This window comes from Symphalangus syndactylus, chromosome 13, assembly GCF_028878055.3.
Source record: "Symphalangus syndactylus isolate Jambi chromosome 13, NHGRI_mSymSyn1-v2.1_pri, whole genome shotgun sequence".
Lineage (NCBI taxonomy): Eukaryota > Metazoa > Chordata > Mammalia > Primates > Hylobatidae > Symphalangus > Symphalangus syndactylus.
This window is the reverse complement of record NC_072435.2, coordinates 119,641,151-119,657,962: the sequence shown is the minus strand read 5'-3', so window position 1 is coordinate 119,657,962 and position 16,812 is coordinate 119,641,151. Positions and strand designations below refer to the sequence as shown.

General features: G+C 44.6%; 1 protein-coding gene across 8 annotated transcripts in view; it reads right to left on the bottom strand.

The window, feature by feature from the left end:
* Nucleotides 1-16,812, bottom strand: part of DNAH10 (dynein axonemal heavy chain 10) — a 172,308-nt gene that overhangs the window by 74,382 nt on the left and 81,114 nt on the right. For all 8 annotated transcript variants that reach the window (XM_055237938.1, XM_063614577.1, XM_063614581.1 and 5 more), the window contains 8 exons: nucleotides 14,738-15,007; nucleotides 14,450-14,633; nucleotides 11,959-12,093; nucleotides 11,169-11,321; nucleotides 9,008-9,196; nucleotides 6,895-7,041; nucleotides 2,938-3,129; nucleotides 935-1,053 (listed from right to left, as the gene is read on the bottom strand). In XM_055237938.1, coding sequence (XP_055093913.1) covers nucleotides 935-1,053; nucleotides 2,938-3,129; nucleotides 6,895-7,041; nucleotides 9,008-9,196; nucleotides 11,169-11,321; nucleotides 11,959-12,093; nucleotides 14,450-14,633; nucleotides 14,738-15,007 — 1,389 coding nt within the window. The remainder of the gene's footprint in view (nucleotides 1-934; nucleotides 1,054-2,937; nucleotides 3,130-6,894; nucleotides 7,042-9,007; nucleotides 9,197-11,168; nucleotides 11,322-11,958; nucleotides 12,094-14,449; nucleotides 14,634-14,737; nucleotides 15,008-16,812) is intronic.

The window sequence follows — 16,812 nt, the reverse complement described above, 5'->3', positions numbered from 1 at the left end:
TTGCTGGGCTATCAGCATCCACAGAGGTCTTTCTGGAATCTATTACTGCTCAGGAGAGAAATGAGGAGTCAGGAATCCACTTTCAGTAGAAGGCTTTCAATTCACTGCAGGCTTTTATGATATACTCTCTCTCTTTCTCTCTCTTTTTTTTTTTTTTTTTTTTTTTAGAGAGAGAAGGTCTCACTCTGTTGCCCAGGCTGGTGTGCAGTGGCACAATCCTAGCCCACTGCAGCCTCAAAATCCTGGGCTCAAGCACTCCTCCTCCTTAGCCTCCCGAGTAGCTGTACTACAGGTGCACGTCACCACATCCAGCTATTTTTTTTTTTTAATGTGGAGACAGAGTCTCATTATGTTGCCCAGGCTGTTCTCTCAAAATCCTGGCCTATACGATCCTCCCACCCAGGCCTCCCAAAGTGCTGGGATTACAGGCGTGAGCCACCGTGCCTGGCTCCTTTACGATCTTCAATGTGGCAGTGTACGATCACTTTTTCCTTCGTGAAGAATTGCCCCTGAAGAGCTAGCGATTATAAGGCACCCGGGGAGGTGACATTCTTTTTCTGGCCACCGCGAAACCACAGCAGTGCTGCATAAGGTGAATCCTGACTTACTTTAAGGAAGCAATTTGGACACCAAGAAACTATGACTTACATTCATTTTCAAAATATCCTTATAAGATAGTTTGTGAAATTCTCATTTCACAAATGAACCTATTCACCATCTGATGCACAAGCGGGTTGCTATTTTGCATTCTAAAAATATCTTAACTAAGTCTGCAATAAAGTCAGTAAAAACACGCCGAGTCGAAAGGGGTGTGTATTACAAATTTACCCTCCCAGGAAATCAGAGAGCAAAGTGGGACTTGGTAATACTGCCACCAAACATATCCTGTGAGCCCCCGTGGCAGCCAGGCCCTCTCCACAGAGGTCATACTCACTTGGTCTGGGCCTGACACAGGGTGTTAATGACGACGGACTTGCCCCCTCTGGTGGGTCCCACGACCATCGTCGTGTGGCGGGTTAACATGGTCTCGAACATCTGAACCACTTTATCCACCTGTGGGACAAACAATGGCAGCTGGGCTAAAACATTATCTTTTTCTGAAGCAGTTTTATTGAGATACAACACACATGCCATACAATTTACCTTTGAAAGGTACAAGTCAATGGTTTCCAGTATATTCACAGAGTTGTGCAACCATCCCCACGAGCAATTTTAGAACATTTTTATCACCCCTCCCCGCAAAAAACCCTGTCCCAATCCCTTTTCCCCCAGCCCCTGGCAACCACTCATCTACTTTCTGTCTCTATAGATTTGTGTATTCTGGGCATTTCCTGGAAATGGGATCCTAGAATGTGTGATCTCTCACATCTGGCTTCTTTCGCTTAGCGTGTTTTCAAAGCTCATCCATGTTGTAGCATGCATGCTGCATTCCTTTCTATGGCCAAAATATATCCCATGGGATGGACAGACCACATTCTGTTTCAGCAGTTGATCCATCAACTGATGGATGTTGGGTTGTTCCCACTTTTTGGCTGTTATGAATAATGCTGCTCCGCACATTCGTGAACAATTCTGAGCAGACGTTCGTCCTCACTCTCGGGTAGATCCCCAGTACTGACATTGCTGGGTCTTATGGTAACTCTCGGTTTAATCTGTTCAGGAACTGCCAGGCTGTTTTCCAAAGTGGCTGCACCATTTTACATTCCTTCCAGAAAACACATCTTTTTAAACAAGCAACTCCAGAGAAAATCAGGGTCAGGAAAGGCACAGAAAGCTCTCGTCCACGGCCAGTACCCGGCGCCCACTGCCCAGGCCTGAGGCCTCCAGGGTAGCCTGACGCCCTGAAGCTGCCCGACCCAAGGCAACCCCCCAGGCCTGGAGGCTCTGGGCATTTACACTCTCAGCAGGACTCTGCCAATCAATAAGTGTTTGGCTTAATGACAACATATACAACTTACAGGCTTCAGAGGATCCAAATTCTACCCCAGTAATATCTAATTTAATTTTTTTTTTTAAGTGTGACTCAGGAGAAAAAAAAAGGTGAGGTGAGGAAAGAACCTCTGATGGTTGATGCCTCAAAACAAAATATTTGAGTCACCTGATCACATTGTATGAAAAAAACTATATATATAAAATTTAGCCTTAACAAGGAAGAAATTCTGACACATGCCACAACAGTGAAAACACTGTTAGTGAAATAAGCCAGACACAAAAGGACAAAAATTATATGATTCCACTTATAGGAGGTACCTAGAGTATTCAAATTTGTAGAGACAGGAAGTCGAGCAGAGGTTGCAGCAGCTGGAGGGAGGGGAGAAGGTAAGCTGTTAACGGGTGTAGGGTTTTAGTTTTGCAACATGAAAACGTTCTGGAGATGGATACTGCTGATGGTTGGACAGTAATGTGAATGTACTTAGCACCAACAAACTCTACATTTTTTCTTTTTTTTTTCTTTTTTGAGACGGAGTCTTGCTCTGTCACCAGGCTGGAGTACAGTGGCACGATCTTGGCTCACTGCAACCTCTACCTCCCGTGTTCCAGCAATTCTCCTGCCTCAGCCTCCCAAGTAGCTGAGACTACAGGCGAGCGCCACCACGCCCAGCTAATTTTTGTATTTTTAGTAGAGATGGGGTTTCTCCACGTTGGCCAGGATGATCTCGATCTCTTGACCTCATGATCTGCCCGCCTCAGCTTCCCGAAGTGCTGGGATTACAGGCGTGAGCCACTGTGCCCGGCCTAACAAACTCTACATTTAAAAGTAGGTAAGATGGTAAATATTGTTATGTATATTTTACTGTGATTTAAAAATGGGGAAAAATGGTTAAGATGGTGAAACTTATGCGTATTTTACTATACATATATTTTTTAAGAACTGCAAAAACAAAAAGCCAATGGAAAGGATGCACAGCCACAGTGAGGTCATTTTCCTGGCTTTACCTGGACGGGTAGGACCGCGTAGCCGTTCTCCTCCAGGACCTGCTCTACTGCATCGTTGAAGTCAGGGTAGCGGACGCGAGGGCAGTCCAGCCCAGGAAACAGATCCGAAATCAAACCAAGGAAAAGAGGAACATCTTCAAACACAAATTTGGGCAAGTTCATGTCTCGCAGTGCCCTCATCAGCACCACGTCCTGCAGGAAATGAAACACATGTTTCCAAGAGATTTCCAAAGGAACCCAGTGCTTTGGACTGTGTTTCCAACCCAGTGGAAACACTCTAATGAAATATAAAATATAATTTTTATATAAACATTTTATACTTTTAAACAATTTTATACACATTTAATTATAATTTTAAATTATATAATTAAGATATATTTATATATTTTAATTAATTAATAATTTTAATTTATATAATTATATGATTAAAATATATTTATATTTATTTTTAATTAATTAATTAATAATTTAATTTATATAATTAAAGTTTATTTTAATTTTATTATATTATATTATTATAATTTATATAATTAAAATATATTTATAAATTATAATTTATATAATTAAAATATATTTATAAATTTTAATTAATAATTTAATTAATTAATAAAAATAGATAATATATACAGAAATTATATAATTTTAATTTTTTATTTTATATTAATATGTAAATAGATATAAATTATATAAAATAAAGTTTATATGAGATTAAACATAAAATATAAAATATGTATATTTCATATATTTTGTATAATATGTACTTCATATTATATAATATACACATATATGGCCGGGTGCAGTGGCTCATGCCTGTAATTCCAGCACTTTGGGAGGCTGAGGGGGTGGATAACCTGAGGAGTTTGAGATCAGCCTGGCCAACATGGTGAAATCACATCTCTACTAAAAATACAAAAATTAGCTGGGCGTGGTGGCAGGTGCCTGTAATCCCAGCTACTCGAGAGGCTGAGGCAGGAGAATTGCTTGAACCCAGGAGGTGGAGGTTGCAGTGAGCTGAGATTGCGCCATTGTACTCCAGCCTGGGTGACAAGAGTGAAACTCTGTCCCGAAAAAAGATACACACGCACACACACACACACATATATATACATACATATATATTTAAATGAAATATAAAATTTTAAATGAAATATAAAATTATATATAAATTATATACATCTATTACAATTTTATATAAATAAAATTTTATAAAATTTATATATTTTATATCATTTATATAAATTAATAAATTATATTTGTATTGTTTATAAATTATATAAATTTATAAATGTATATAAAATGTTACATATATGGTATAAAATATGTATATTATGTGTAATAAAATATATGAAATTTCATATTTCCTATTTAATAGCGATCATATAAATCATATAAATGTAAATATGCATTTTTCAAAATTTCATATGAAAATAAAAATGTAAAATAAAATATATAAAAGTGAAATATACAATATAAAATTGTATATAAATGTAAAAATTAAATAAAATATAAAATAGGAACACAAGCAGAGGAGTGAGGCGCAATGCTGCAATCCAGCCTAGGGGCCAGGGTGGGCCTGCTCCTGGGAGGCTGAGTGTCCTGGTGGGCCGTGCAAGGAGAATAAAACAGATCTCGGCCAGAGGGAAGGAGCAGAACCTTCCTCCTCCCCACCTTACAGAGGGGTATGGCCATCTACACTAAAGCAAAGGTTCCTTATTACAGGAAGAACATTTGCCTTGACCTTTAGGTGGGCATATATATATATATACATTTTTTTTTTCTTTTTTTGAGACAGGGTCTCGCTCTGTCACCCAGGCTGGAGTGTAATAGTGCCATCTAGGCTCATTGCAGCCTCCACCTCCCAGGTTGAAGCAATCCTCCTACTTCAGCCTCCTAAGTAGCTGGGACTATAGAAGCGTGCCACCACACCCAGCTAAATTTTTTAGTTTTGGGGATTTGTTTGGAAAGAAATGGGGTTTTGCCATGTTGCCTAGGCTAGTCTCAAACTTCTGGCCTCAAGCAGTCCTCCCACCTCAGGCTCCCAAAGTACTAGGATTACAGGCATGAGCCACTGCACCCAGCCTTAGGTGCTTTTATATAAATCTCAAAACAAAATTCTGAACTCAGGATCTGGCAAGCGTCTCTATGTTGTCTCCTAGGGCAGGTAGTCCTGCTTCTTTATTCAGCGTTCACTATCTGGAAATGTGGGTATCTCTTCTCTACCCATTACCTCCAGGATGTGGAATGGAAAAGGCCACTTTTCTTTTTGTTCTGCCTCTCAGACTCAACACAGGCGCCCCGGGGATTGCAGTTCCCCTGCCTTCTCCAGAAGAAAACAGCAGCTGACGGGGGCTTCTGCTATTTGCTTAATTGTAAAGACATCATGTTGTAAGCTGAAGGCTGATGTTTCATTTGAAACAGGTGCTGAGGTGGTGGTATTTGTGAATTCTTTACCTTTTATTCCAAACAAGACTAAATAAATGGCAAGTACAGCTGACTTCATGGGCTTTTTAACGTCCTCCAGTTTCCGCCACTGGCATGATAAGTGCAGTTGAGAACTGCGGCAGTACCCAAATATGTGGTTCTAATTTGAAGCAAAAGATGCTAAATCCTCACTCATCCTGTGACATAGATTTAGTGAATAAGAACAAAGGTCCAAGTTTGCAAACTTTTGATGTGATAAAGAAGCCCAAAGACAATACAGCAAAGTTAATTTCCTATGTGAAGAAACCATCGCAGTCTCTGTACAAACACAGTTTTACATATGTAAGTCCACATTATTGGATGAGAAGAGGGATTTTCCTCCTAGAAAAGGAGGCTGTTTTTTACGTCTTTCTCGGAAGTCCTTGGATATTTGGTATTTGCAATATGTTTTCATTCTTCTAAGGAAGTACCAGATTGTGCAGCAGTTGAGCCTATGAATGCATGCTCGGGTTCAGTGTAAGGCAGTAAAAGAAAACAAGCCATTAGTAAGTGCAGTGATGGGACCATATTCACCTCCCTAGGAGGAGAGACTGCTGCAAACCGCTTCACTCCTCTTTGTAGAGCCTTAGCTAGCACTTGAGACTGTTTTCCCTGTTGCTAAGACTGAAAGTGGCATCGGTGGTTTTTCAGTTCAGAAGATATGACCCACTAAATAGTATGATCGCCCTTCAACTTTGGACATAGAGGAGCAGGGGAGATAATGAAAGAAGTTTCCATATAACTCCTTTCTTCTAAGAAAAAAGAAGTAAAAATGACGAATGCAGCTCCATCTGACTTTATAGTGTTTTACATTTTACAGCTTCCTTTCTTGTAAGAGCATAAATAACTCTTCCTTCGACCCCTCCAAAAAAAAAAAAAAAAACCCAAATGTGGGAAAACCCCAAAAGAATGAAGCGATTTGTGGCAGCCTCTCCTCCTGTGGACACGAATAGGCTTCTATCACTGCACTCACGGCTGTTTTGTTTTCTTTTACTATCCAAATGTGTGTGTGCGTGTGTGCGTGTGTGTGTGTAACATTGTGAGTACAGTCACTAGAGAAACAGGTGAGCCTGTTGCCCACAGAACGACTTGACTAAACCTTTTCTTTAAAGTCCGTGTAAAAACCCACAATCATTCCCCTCTTTTAAAGAGAAAATAACAACAACTCACATTCACGCTTACGTGAGAATTTTGTTAGTCCCCACCCTTCCGCCACACCCATCCTGGGACTACAGATTGATTATTACTATGGAAGCATCATAAGTGTTGTTATTGGAGCGAGGACATTGCACTTGACCTTAAGGTACTAAGTGTAATTACGAGCAAACAATATAACAGGTAAGAGGCCGAAGTAAGGCCAGACAGCGTGGTGAAGCAGCAGCTAAGACTTAAACCTTTCAGGTGATACCATACTGTGCCCATCACCTCCCCAACAGCATGTAGTAAATGCACATGAACCAGCTGAAACCAAAGAATGTTCCAGCACGTGGCCCCTACCTCCCTAAGGTCAGAGGAGCCTCTCTTCAGCTCACCAGCCATGACCAGCACCGATTTCAGGGCTCTGAGTCCAAAATCATAGTGATACTGCTTGGACAGCTGCTCCCGGGCCAGCTTATACAGAACCGTCATCTTTTTCGCCAGAGTCTTTTTGATAGAAGATAATAATACAAAAAGTAAGATAAAATAAAATGATTCAAGCAACGGAGCATCATTCTACAAATGCAAGAAAACGGGGGCAGGTGTTCCAGTGCAGCTGCTCTACAAATAAGCAAATTCCGTCTCTAACTTTCAGAAATACCAGGGTGGGTCCTTCATTTTTAAATATGGCAAATTGGGAACTAATTTGAAGAAACATCTGTGTTACCAAAATCTTCACCATCTTAAAGAACAGAACCATTTGTAGGAATCACACTCCAGAAATACATTGCTTCTTTATTTTGACCTAAACCTATTATTAAGGCTGTAACTGGGCCAAGCATAGTCACTCACGCCTGTAATCCCAGCACTTTGGGAGGCCAAGGTGGGTGGATCACCTGAGGTCAAGAGTTCGAGACCAGCCTAGCCAACATGGTGAAACACTGTCTCTACTAAAAATACAAAAATTAGCCAGGCGTTGTGGCACATGCCTGTAATCCCAGCTACTTGGGAGGCTGAGGCAGGAGAATTGCTTGAACCCCGGAGGCGGAGGTTGCAGTGAGCTGAGATTGCACCACTGCACTCCAACCTGGGTGACAGAGCAAGATCTTGTCTCAAAAAAAAAAAAAAAAAAAAAAAGAAAAAAGACTATAAATGTCTTTGAGGACAAGTCAGCCACCTCATCTACGGCAAGAGTTCAAAACCCACAGGTATCTAACGCAAGTGTGGCAATTTTAGTCAGAAAAACTAGGAACAAGAGATCTCATTATGCCAACTCAAAATCCTGACACAGTAATAGGCACCAAGAGCTTTCAATAAAGAACATATTGCAGAAACACAATGTGACAACCCTCCATGTTAAAAGTATTCTCTATTTTGTAACTCTTCCAGAGCTTCTGGAAAGATCTTACATATGTACATTTTATAGATAGCTTAAAAGAGGATAAAAGTTATCCATAAAGTTGGTTTTGAATCTACATAATCTCAAAGGCATTGTGCTGAGTGAAAGAAGCCCGTCTCAAAGGGTTCCATACTCCATGTCTCCAGGTAGAGAACATTCTCAGAGTGACAAAATTACACTGACTGAAGAATAGATCAGGGCTTGCAGGAGTTAGGGTTGAGGGGAGAATGTGTCTAGTCAGCAGTAACATGAGGCTGGGTGCAGTGGCACACACCTGTAGTCCCAGCTACTAGGGAGGCTGAGGTGGGAAGATTACTTGAGCCTAGAAGTTCGAGACCAGCCTGGGCTGTAGAGACCCTGTCTCTACAAAAAATAAGCAAGATTAGCCAGGCGTGATGGCATCTGCCTGTGGTCCCAAATACTCAGGAGGCTGAGGCAGGAAGATCACTTGAGCCCAGGAGTTTGAGGCTGCAGTGAGCTGTGATCCCACCACTGTACTCCAGCCTGGGTGACAGAGTAAGACCCTGTCTCTCTTCTTTGTGGTTGTGGTGATGGAATAGTTCTGTATCCTGATGTGGTGACAGCTACTCCCAACCACATGTGATAAAATGTCATAGAACTAACTACACGCACACGCCAGAGAGAGAATGTGAAACTGGTGAAATCCATATAACGTCTATACCTGAGTTAATGGCACTTGTGCCAACACCAACTTTCTGGTTTGGGCAATGGACTGTGGATATGTGAGATGCTCTCATGGGGAAGGGGCACCCGGAAATTCCGTGCTACTATTGTTGCAACCTCTTGTGCATCTTAAATTATTCCAAAATTAAAAGTTATAATTTAAAAAGAGGTGGGGGTGTAAGAAGAGAGAGCAGAAAAAAAAAAAAAAATGAAAGAGCCACACAGAGCTAACACGTCCTAGGTCCCCAGTCTGGAAGAGCCACATGGAGCTAACACATCCTAGGTCCCGTCTGGAAGAGCCACACAGAGCTCACGCATCCTAGGTCCCCAGTCTGGAAGCAGACCCAGGTGAAGTCTGCACCGCGCGGCCTGGTGCTGCCGAGGCCCCACCTTGGCCTCCAGGAAGCCCTCGGAGAAGAGCATGATCTCGCAGATCTGCTGCAGGTCGGGCACGATCACCACCACAGGCCTGAACAGCGCCTTCACCGACTCGGGCAGCTCCGTGCGGCCTGCGTAGCCGGGGTTCATGGTGATGAAGATGCCCATGCGGGAGTCCAGGGAAATCTCCTGCCCTTCAAACTGGAGAGCAAGAAGGAAGCACAAAAGAAGCAGTTAGGTGGCCCGGCCGGCCAGCCCCCTGGAAAGGAGGCCTGCTGCGAGTGGCGTGGCAATTCGTTTTCATGGTATGAGGCGGACGACACCACTTGTCTCTTTTTCCCTCCCCGGTGTTCAGTGCAGGGCCCCCCTCATCGCTGAAGGCCTTGGGGAGGGCAGGTCTCAGTGGAACCTCAAACTCGGACCTGAACTCAGGGGCACCACCTTGGAGAGGGGGCCCAGGTTGGTGAAGCACAGAGCCTGGGGCTGATACAAGCAGCTGTGTGACCCTCAGCAGGTCACTTAACCTCTCTGAGTCTCAGTTTATTTTTCTGCACAACAGAAATGCAACCTACCTCGTGGCACAGCTGTGGCGATTAAAGGAGACAGCCCAGGTTGGGAGTGCCCAGCCCACAACCTCACACAGTGCCGGCTTCCATTCCTCTCACCTGGCTTTGCACCCTCTGCAGGTGCCTGGACTTCATGCAGTGACTCCTCCCTAAAGAATCCCACCTCAAACCCCTCAAGAAACCAGTCTTCATTCCTCTGGTTGCCCCAGGTACCAACAAACCACGGAAATCCCTATATTCTTAGCCTCTTTAGCTGAAGGTTGAGTCTGGTTGTCTCTCGGTGAAGTTTTCTATTTTATTTTTTTTGATTGTCCACCAGCCAGGCAGAGGACGGAAATTTTTGTTGTTAGGAGGCACCGTCTGCATCACCAAAAAGGGGGCAGCCGGGAAGACAGCCAGCCTCCACCAAAACAAGGCCACTATCTTGACTCACAGGTCAGCCCTGAGACCATCCCTACCCTGCCTCCGTATCCCACAAGAGGCCCAGATGGCCCCAGGGGAAGAGCAGATAGCTGCTGCCTCCTGGCTCTGAGAAACACAGCTTCTGGAAATCTACATACATTGCAGGTTAATTTCCTCTCTCGGGAGCAGTGAGCTCAGCCCCAAAAATCCCTCAAAAGAACTCATCAAAGGGAAATCTATCCAGACCCTTTACTGGAATCCTGAAAATACTGAACGGTCTCCAGTTGACACAATCTCTTAACAGTGAGCCCCGCCGAGGTCTGAGGAGGATGCATGTGGGATGCCAGGGCCACCAGCTCAAGCTGAATTTTCATCCTGGACCTCCCAGTGGGGCTCTAAAGGATGTATAGGAGTTTTCCAGAAAAGGGAAGAAGGGACAATTCCACTCAGGTGGGGACGCACGTGGTGTCACAAGGCATGGTATGACTGCGGAGCAAGTGGCTTAGTGACAAGTGTGTAGGGCATAGAGGGGGGAGAACAGAGGCAGAAGGACAGCGAGGGACCCAGAAGGCCCCGGTGTGGGGAAATGGCCCACCCACGCTGGTCCTGTGTTTTCAGAGAACCCCCTTCTGGGCCACCTAGATTACATAATAAGTTCAGGTTTCTCCAAATTTGGATCCAGCTTAATCTGGTGTAATTTAATGCAGACTTCTCAAACTCAAGTCTGCAAACATATTGTTTGGCAGAGAGAAATTGGTGAATTCTCGACAATTGTTTTAAAATTTTGCCTTCTCACTTTGATAACCTTGCAAATCCTGCTTGTTATAATGCCGTAACTTTACAAGCTATGAAGGCAAAACTTCTTATTCACTGTCATAATGTGATTGCATGGAACATTCGCTTTCTAAGTCAGGCTTTCTCAAACTTGGGAAGTCGCCAAGAATCTTTTTTCCTTTCTAGGGGGACCTGCACGTCACTTATTTGAGAACTCTGCCCCACCCCCATTCATAACTATTGATTCCACCTCTGGAGTCAGTGTGAAGTTCTTGGACTATTACAAACCTTATCATCAATGATGATAATTTTGGAAACCCAATCATTTCAGTTGGAAAAGCCAACAGATCTTCCATAGGAAGCCTGTTTCAGAGGTAGTATGGCAAGCTTCCATCCTGGGGTCATGGTCCCGGGGATTTCACATGTCTCACCTGGAACGTGGTTAACTGATGGATCAGAGCATTTCGGATCGTCTGGATCTGAGAGGAGATCACGGAGAGCACAGAAGCATCGATTCGATTAAACTCATCAAAGCAGCCCCAGGCCCCGCACTGTGCTAGGCCAGAGAAAATCTTCCCCACGGCCTAGGAAGAAAGACATGTCAGGACAAGGGCAATTTTCATCTTTAAAACTGCAAGCAACACATTTATGGATATATTTTCTAAATTAAAGCAAACCATGAGATGGTTGATTGGCAGAGAAGCAGGTGACCAGCCACCTGACTGGTGGGTTTTTCTGGCAGGACTTCCAAGGCCCCTCATGGGCTGCCTCCTACTTGGGATTTTACAAATCCAGATTTTTGTGTAAAACTCCATTTCTCTTCTCTTCTCTTGAAATGTTGGAAAATCTAGCAATGCTGGGTCCACTTTCCCAAACGGTGATTATGAACCAAAGCTGGACAGTGGCGCCCTCTTTAGATGGAGTTTTGCTCTCCAGTTAGCCACAGATCCCACCACTCTGTTGTCTGCTGGCCACTTTACTCACGTACATTATCTACCTGACCCTACTAGGCTAGTGAATCCGGGACTCTTGCTCTACATCCTGCTAGCAAAGCAGGATCTTTAAGCAGACACACTTAGGTTCTGGGGCTGTGGTGGTAGAAGGTTTTCTACTAGCTTCTTTCCGCTGTCGTCATGTCAAAGACTAGGAGGTGAAATGCCATGTCCTGCTTTAAGCTCTCTGCCTAATGAGCCAGTACCAAAGGTGACAGCAAGGCCTTACCTTGTAATCCATGCCTTCGCCACAGTTGGTGACAACGCAGAGCAAGCCCAGGGCTTTCGCCAGGTCCTTGGTGGTCTCAGTTTTGCCGGTACCTGCTGGGCCGGCGGGAGCCCCACCCAGATACATGGACAGCGCCTGTTATAAGCCAAATGCAAAACATATGTTTTCTGGTGCACAGAAGGAAGTGGGTGTCATTTCCAAATTCATCACTGTGACTATAGGTGCAGAATAGAGAAAGAATGTGGTGGTTGCTTTCATGTGTCAACTTGACTGGGCCACAAGATGCCCAGGTAGCCGGCTAAACATTATTTCTGGGAGTGTCCATGAGTGTGTTTCAGGAAGAGATTAGCATTTGAGAAAAGCAGATGACCCTCCGCAAAGTGGGTGGGCCTCATCTAATCCATTGAAGACTGAACAGAAGGATGGAGGGAGGTACATTGGTGCTGCCTGATCATCTAATCCATTGAAGACTGAACAGAACAGAAGGATGGAGGGAGGTTATATCGGTGCTGCCTGATCATCTAATCCATTGAAGACTGAACAGAAGGATGGAGGGAGGTACATTGGTGCTGCCTGATCATCTAATCCATTGAAGACTGAACAGAACAGAAGGATGGAGGGAGGTTATATCGGTGCTGCCTGATCATCTAATCCATTGAAGACTGAACAGAAGGATGGAGGGAGGTACATTGGTGCTGCCTGATCATCTAATCCACTGAAGACTGAACAGAACAGAAGGATGGAGGGAGGTTATATCGGTGCTGCCTGATCATCTAATCCATTGAAGACTGAACAGAAGAGAAGGATGGAGGGAGGTACATTGGTGCTGCCTGATCATCTAATCCATTGAAGACTGAACAGAAGGATGGAGGGAGGTTACATCGGTGCTGCCTGATCATCTAACACATTGAAGACTGAACAGAACAGAAGGATGGAGGGAGGTTACGTCGGTGCTGCCTGACTGCCTGAGCCAGGGCACTGGGCTTCTACCCTTGGCTCTTCGGGTTCTCAGGCCTTCAGACCCAGATAGGGGTCTACACTACTGGCTCTCTCACTGTCAGAACTCCAAATGCTACTGGCTTTCCTGGTCCTCCAGCTTGCAGATGGCAGATTGTGAGAGTAATCAGACCCTATCATCACATGAGTCAATACCTCATAATAAATCTCTTCCTAAATATCCAGACAGATAGATAGATAGATAGATAAATAGATAGGTAAAACAGATGATCAAGATGATAAATAGACAGGATGGATAGATAGATAGATATAGATAGATAGATAGATAGATAGATAGATAGATAGATAGATAGATGATAGATAAAATAGATGATCGAGATGATAAATAGACAGGATGGATAGATAGATAGATAGATAGATAGATAGATAGATAGATAGATAGATAGATAATAGATAGGATGGATGGATGGATGGATGGATGGATGGATGGATGGATGGATGGATAGATGCATAGATGGATGATGGATGGATGGATGGATGGATGGATGGATGGATGGATGGACAAGATAGATGATAGATAGATAGATAGATAGATACACAGCCAGCCAGCCAGCCAGCCAGCCAGCTAGCTAGCTATATCCTATTGGTTCTATTTCTCTGGAGAACCCTAACCAATACAGATAAGATGACATTCTTTTTCTCAAAAACAAAGGACTTTATCGCTCACAGCACAGGAGGCAGCATGGGCTTCCTGTTCTCACTCATTCCCTTTATCCTTGTCCCCCCAAATCCCATGGGGTGATGTGGAGACGGGCCCAGGTGCATGCCACGCCCACAGTGGGTATGTGTCACAGCTGAGAAACTGTGAACCTAAGAGACCACCAATGTAGCCAGGTGTAGCAGTGCATGCTATAGTCCTAGCTACTTGGGAGGCCAAGGTGGGAGGATCACTTGAGGCCAGGAGTTCAAGGCAAGCCTGGGCAACATATTGAGACCTCATCTCTAATTTATAACAAGAAAAAAAGAAAACTAGCAAGCATCTGACAAACAGTCTTGGGGGTTGCTTGCAAACCTGCCCAAGCTCTGCCTGGATGGAAGTGTTATCTTCATTTCCTGTACAGCAAACAAGTTTACCCTCTGTCCTGGAGGGAGACACTATCTCTATCATCCAAGGCCGTTCACTTGAACAGATACATTCTGGAATAAAAGCTGTCACAAGACGTGCAAAACCACATCACACTTGCCCTAACAGTCACCATCTTTGACTTTTCTGCATTTTCCCATTGGCCTCTACTGATACCCCCGACACACCATTATCTAGGGACCACTGTACCAGAGGCTAAGCATGGCCACACTTACATCCCAATCCCAAATGGTGACAATCGGACCACATCCCGAATGGAAAAGCTTTTCCAGATTTCAAAGCAACGATCTCCCCTGCTATTTCAATCACTGCAGTCATCATGCCTCAAGCTTAGAGAAAATGTCCCGCCCCAAGGTAAGTGGTAACCACAAGCGCCAGGCCGACAGTCACCTGGGTGAGCGTCAGGTAAATCCGGTCGGTGAGGGGCGTGATGACCAGCCTGCCGTTCAGGCCCATGTACTCGTAGCCGTAGCCAAAGGTTCCCGTGCACTGGCGGATGTTCAGCTCATCCGGCTCCCGGTCCCAATAAAACCGCAACTGACTTTCCCATTCAAACTCTCGGGCCTCCAGGATGCTGGACCACAAGAAAGATGGAGGAGGAAGTGGAAACTGTTGAGACAGACCAGTGGACCACAAAGGGTCCCTTTTGAAATGCCAGTGACCCCGGAAAATGCTCACCTGCCTCTTATGAAAGAATCAACTATGTCTCTGGCGTGCACGTCAATGATGAGAACGGTGTTGTATTTTTTCCTGTCGTTTTTGCTTAGCGGCATGGTGATGCGTGTTACCAACTCATCGATCTGCCGGTGCATTTTCCTGCCGTAGTTCTTCATGGCCTGCTTCTCCCCTTTTTGCACTTTGTGAAAGACGTCTTCCACCTCCCAGGTCCACCACACCTGGCTGGCGGCCAGCACCACCATGCCTTGGTACAGGAGCATCCAGTCGACTCTGCAGAAAACACACACCTGTAAGAGGCTCTGATCAATCCGGGGACTGGTACCCAAAACAGTCCCTTCAGGAATTTATTTCTCTGATCTGGAATAGGGAGGGCAAAGTAAACGTTTTAGGTAAGCAAGTGCTTACATTTGTTTACCTAAGTAAGTCAGAGGAGTAAGACTTAGGTGAGAGTAAGATGTTACCTATCTCTGACTAGGTAGTAAAATTCCAGGCTGAGGGTGCCTCTCTCCACAAAAAATGTTGCAGGTACCTGACTGCACAGAAAGATGCCAGATCACTTTTTAAATGTTTGGGGCCAGTCGTGGTAGCTCACACCTATAATCCCAACACTTTGGGAGGCCAAGGAGGAGAATCACTTGAAGCCAGGAGTTCAAGACCAGCCTGGGCAACATAGCAAAACCCTATCTCTACAAAAAATACATTAAAAACTAGCCAGGCATAATGATGCATGCCTGTAGTCCCAGCTACTCCAGGGGTGCTGGAGCCCAGGAGTTGGAGGCTGCAGCCAACTACGATTGTGCACTGTACTTCAACCTGAGTGATGGTGGCTCACACCTGTAATCCCAGCATTATGGGAGGCCAAGCTGGGGCAGATTGCTTGAGCTCAGGAGTTTGAGACCAGCCTGGGCAACACAGCAAAACCTTGTCTCTACCAAAAATACAAAAATTAGCCAGATGTGGTGGTATATGCCTGTAGTCCCAGCTATTCAGGAGGCTGAGGTGGGAGGATTGCTTGAACCCGGGAGCTCAAGGCTTCAGTGAGCCGAGCTCACATCACTGTACTCTGGCCAGGGCAACAGAGCAAGACCCTATCTCAAGAAAGAAAATAAAAATTCCAACAAAGAATTTCATAATCTCTGACCACACTGCCCAGGTTTGCAGGCCAGGTTGTATCACGCTTTTGAATTTTTGCCAGTCTGAAAAGTGAAACAAAACATCTCATCCTCCCTTAATGTACAGATCCTGCTGAGTCGTGGGGCTTCTCCTCTTTTCATATGTTTATCGGCCACTTGGATGTCCTCTCCAGAGGCACTAACTTACAAAGCTTGTGATTGCCTTGAGACGCATTTAGACAAAGCTTTTTTTCTAAACTGCACTTAAAAAATAATGGACTCAGAGCTGTAAATGCCTGATATGGTTTGGCTCTGTGTCCCCACCCAAGTCTCATCTCAAACCGTAGTCCCCATGATCCCCAGGTGTGGAGGGAGGGACCCGGTGGGAGGTGGCTGGATCGTGGGGGCGGTCTCCCCATGCTGTTCTCGTGATACTGAGCGAGTTCTCATGAGATCTGATGGTTTTATGAGTGGTTGTTAGTCCCTCCTCCTCTCTCTCTTTCCCGCCACCTTGTGAAAAAGGTACTTGCTTTTCCTTTGCCTTCCACCATGACTGTAAGTTTCCTGAGGCCTCCCCAGCTATGTGTGACTGTGAGCCAATTAAACCTTTTTCTTTATAAATTACCCAGTCTTGGGTATTTCTGTATAGCAGTGTGAAAACAGAGTAATACAATGCCAATACTGCAAAAGTGACTGCGGATTACTACAGTCATTATCTTGATGACCTACAGTTAATGGCAAAATAAATTTAAAAGAGTATGAGGCTGGGTGCTGTGGCTCACGCCTGTAATCCCAGCACTTTGGGAGGCCAAGGCCAGCAGATCACCTGAGGTCGGGAGTTCGAGACCAGCCTGGCCAACATGGCGAAACCCCGTCTCTACTAAAAATACAAAAGTTAGCCAGGTGTGGTGCTGTGCACCTGTAATCCCAACTATTCAGGAGTCTGAGGCAGGAGAATCGCTT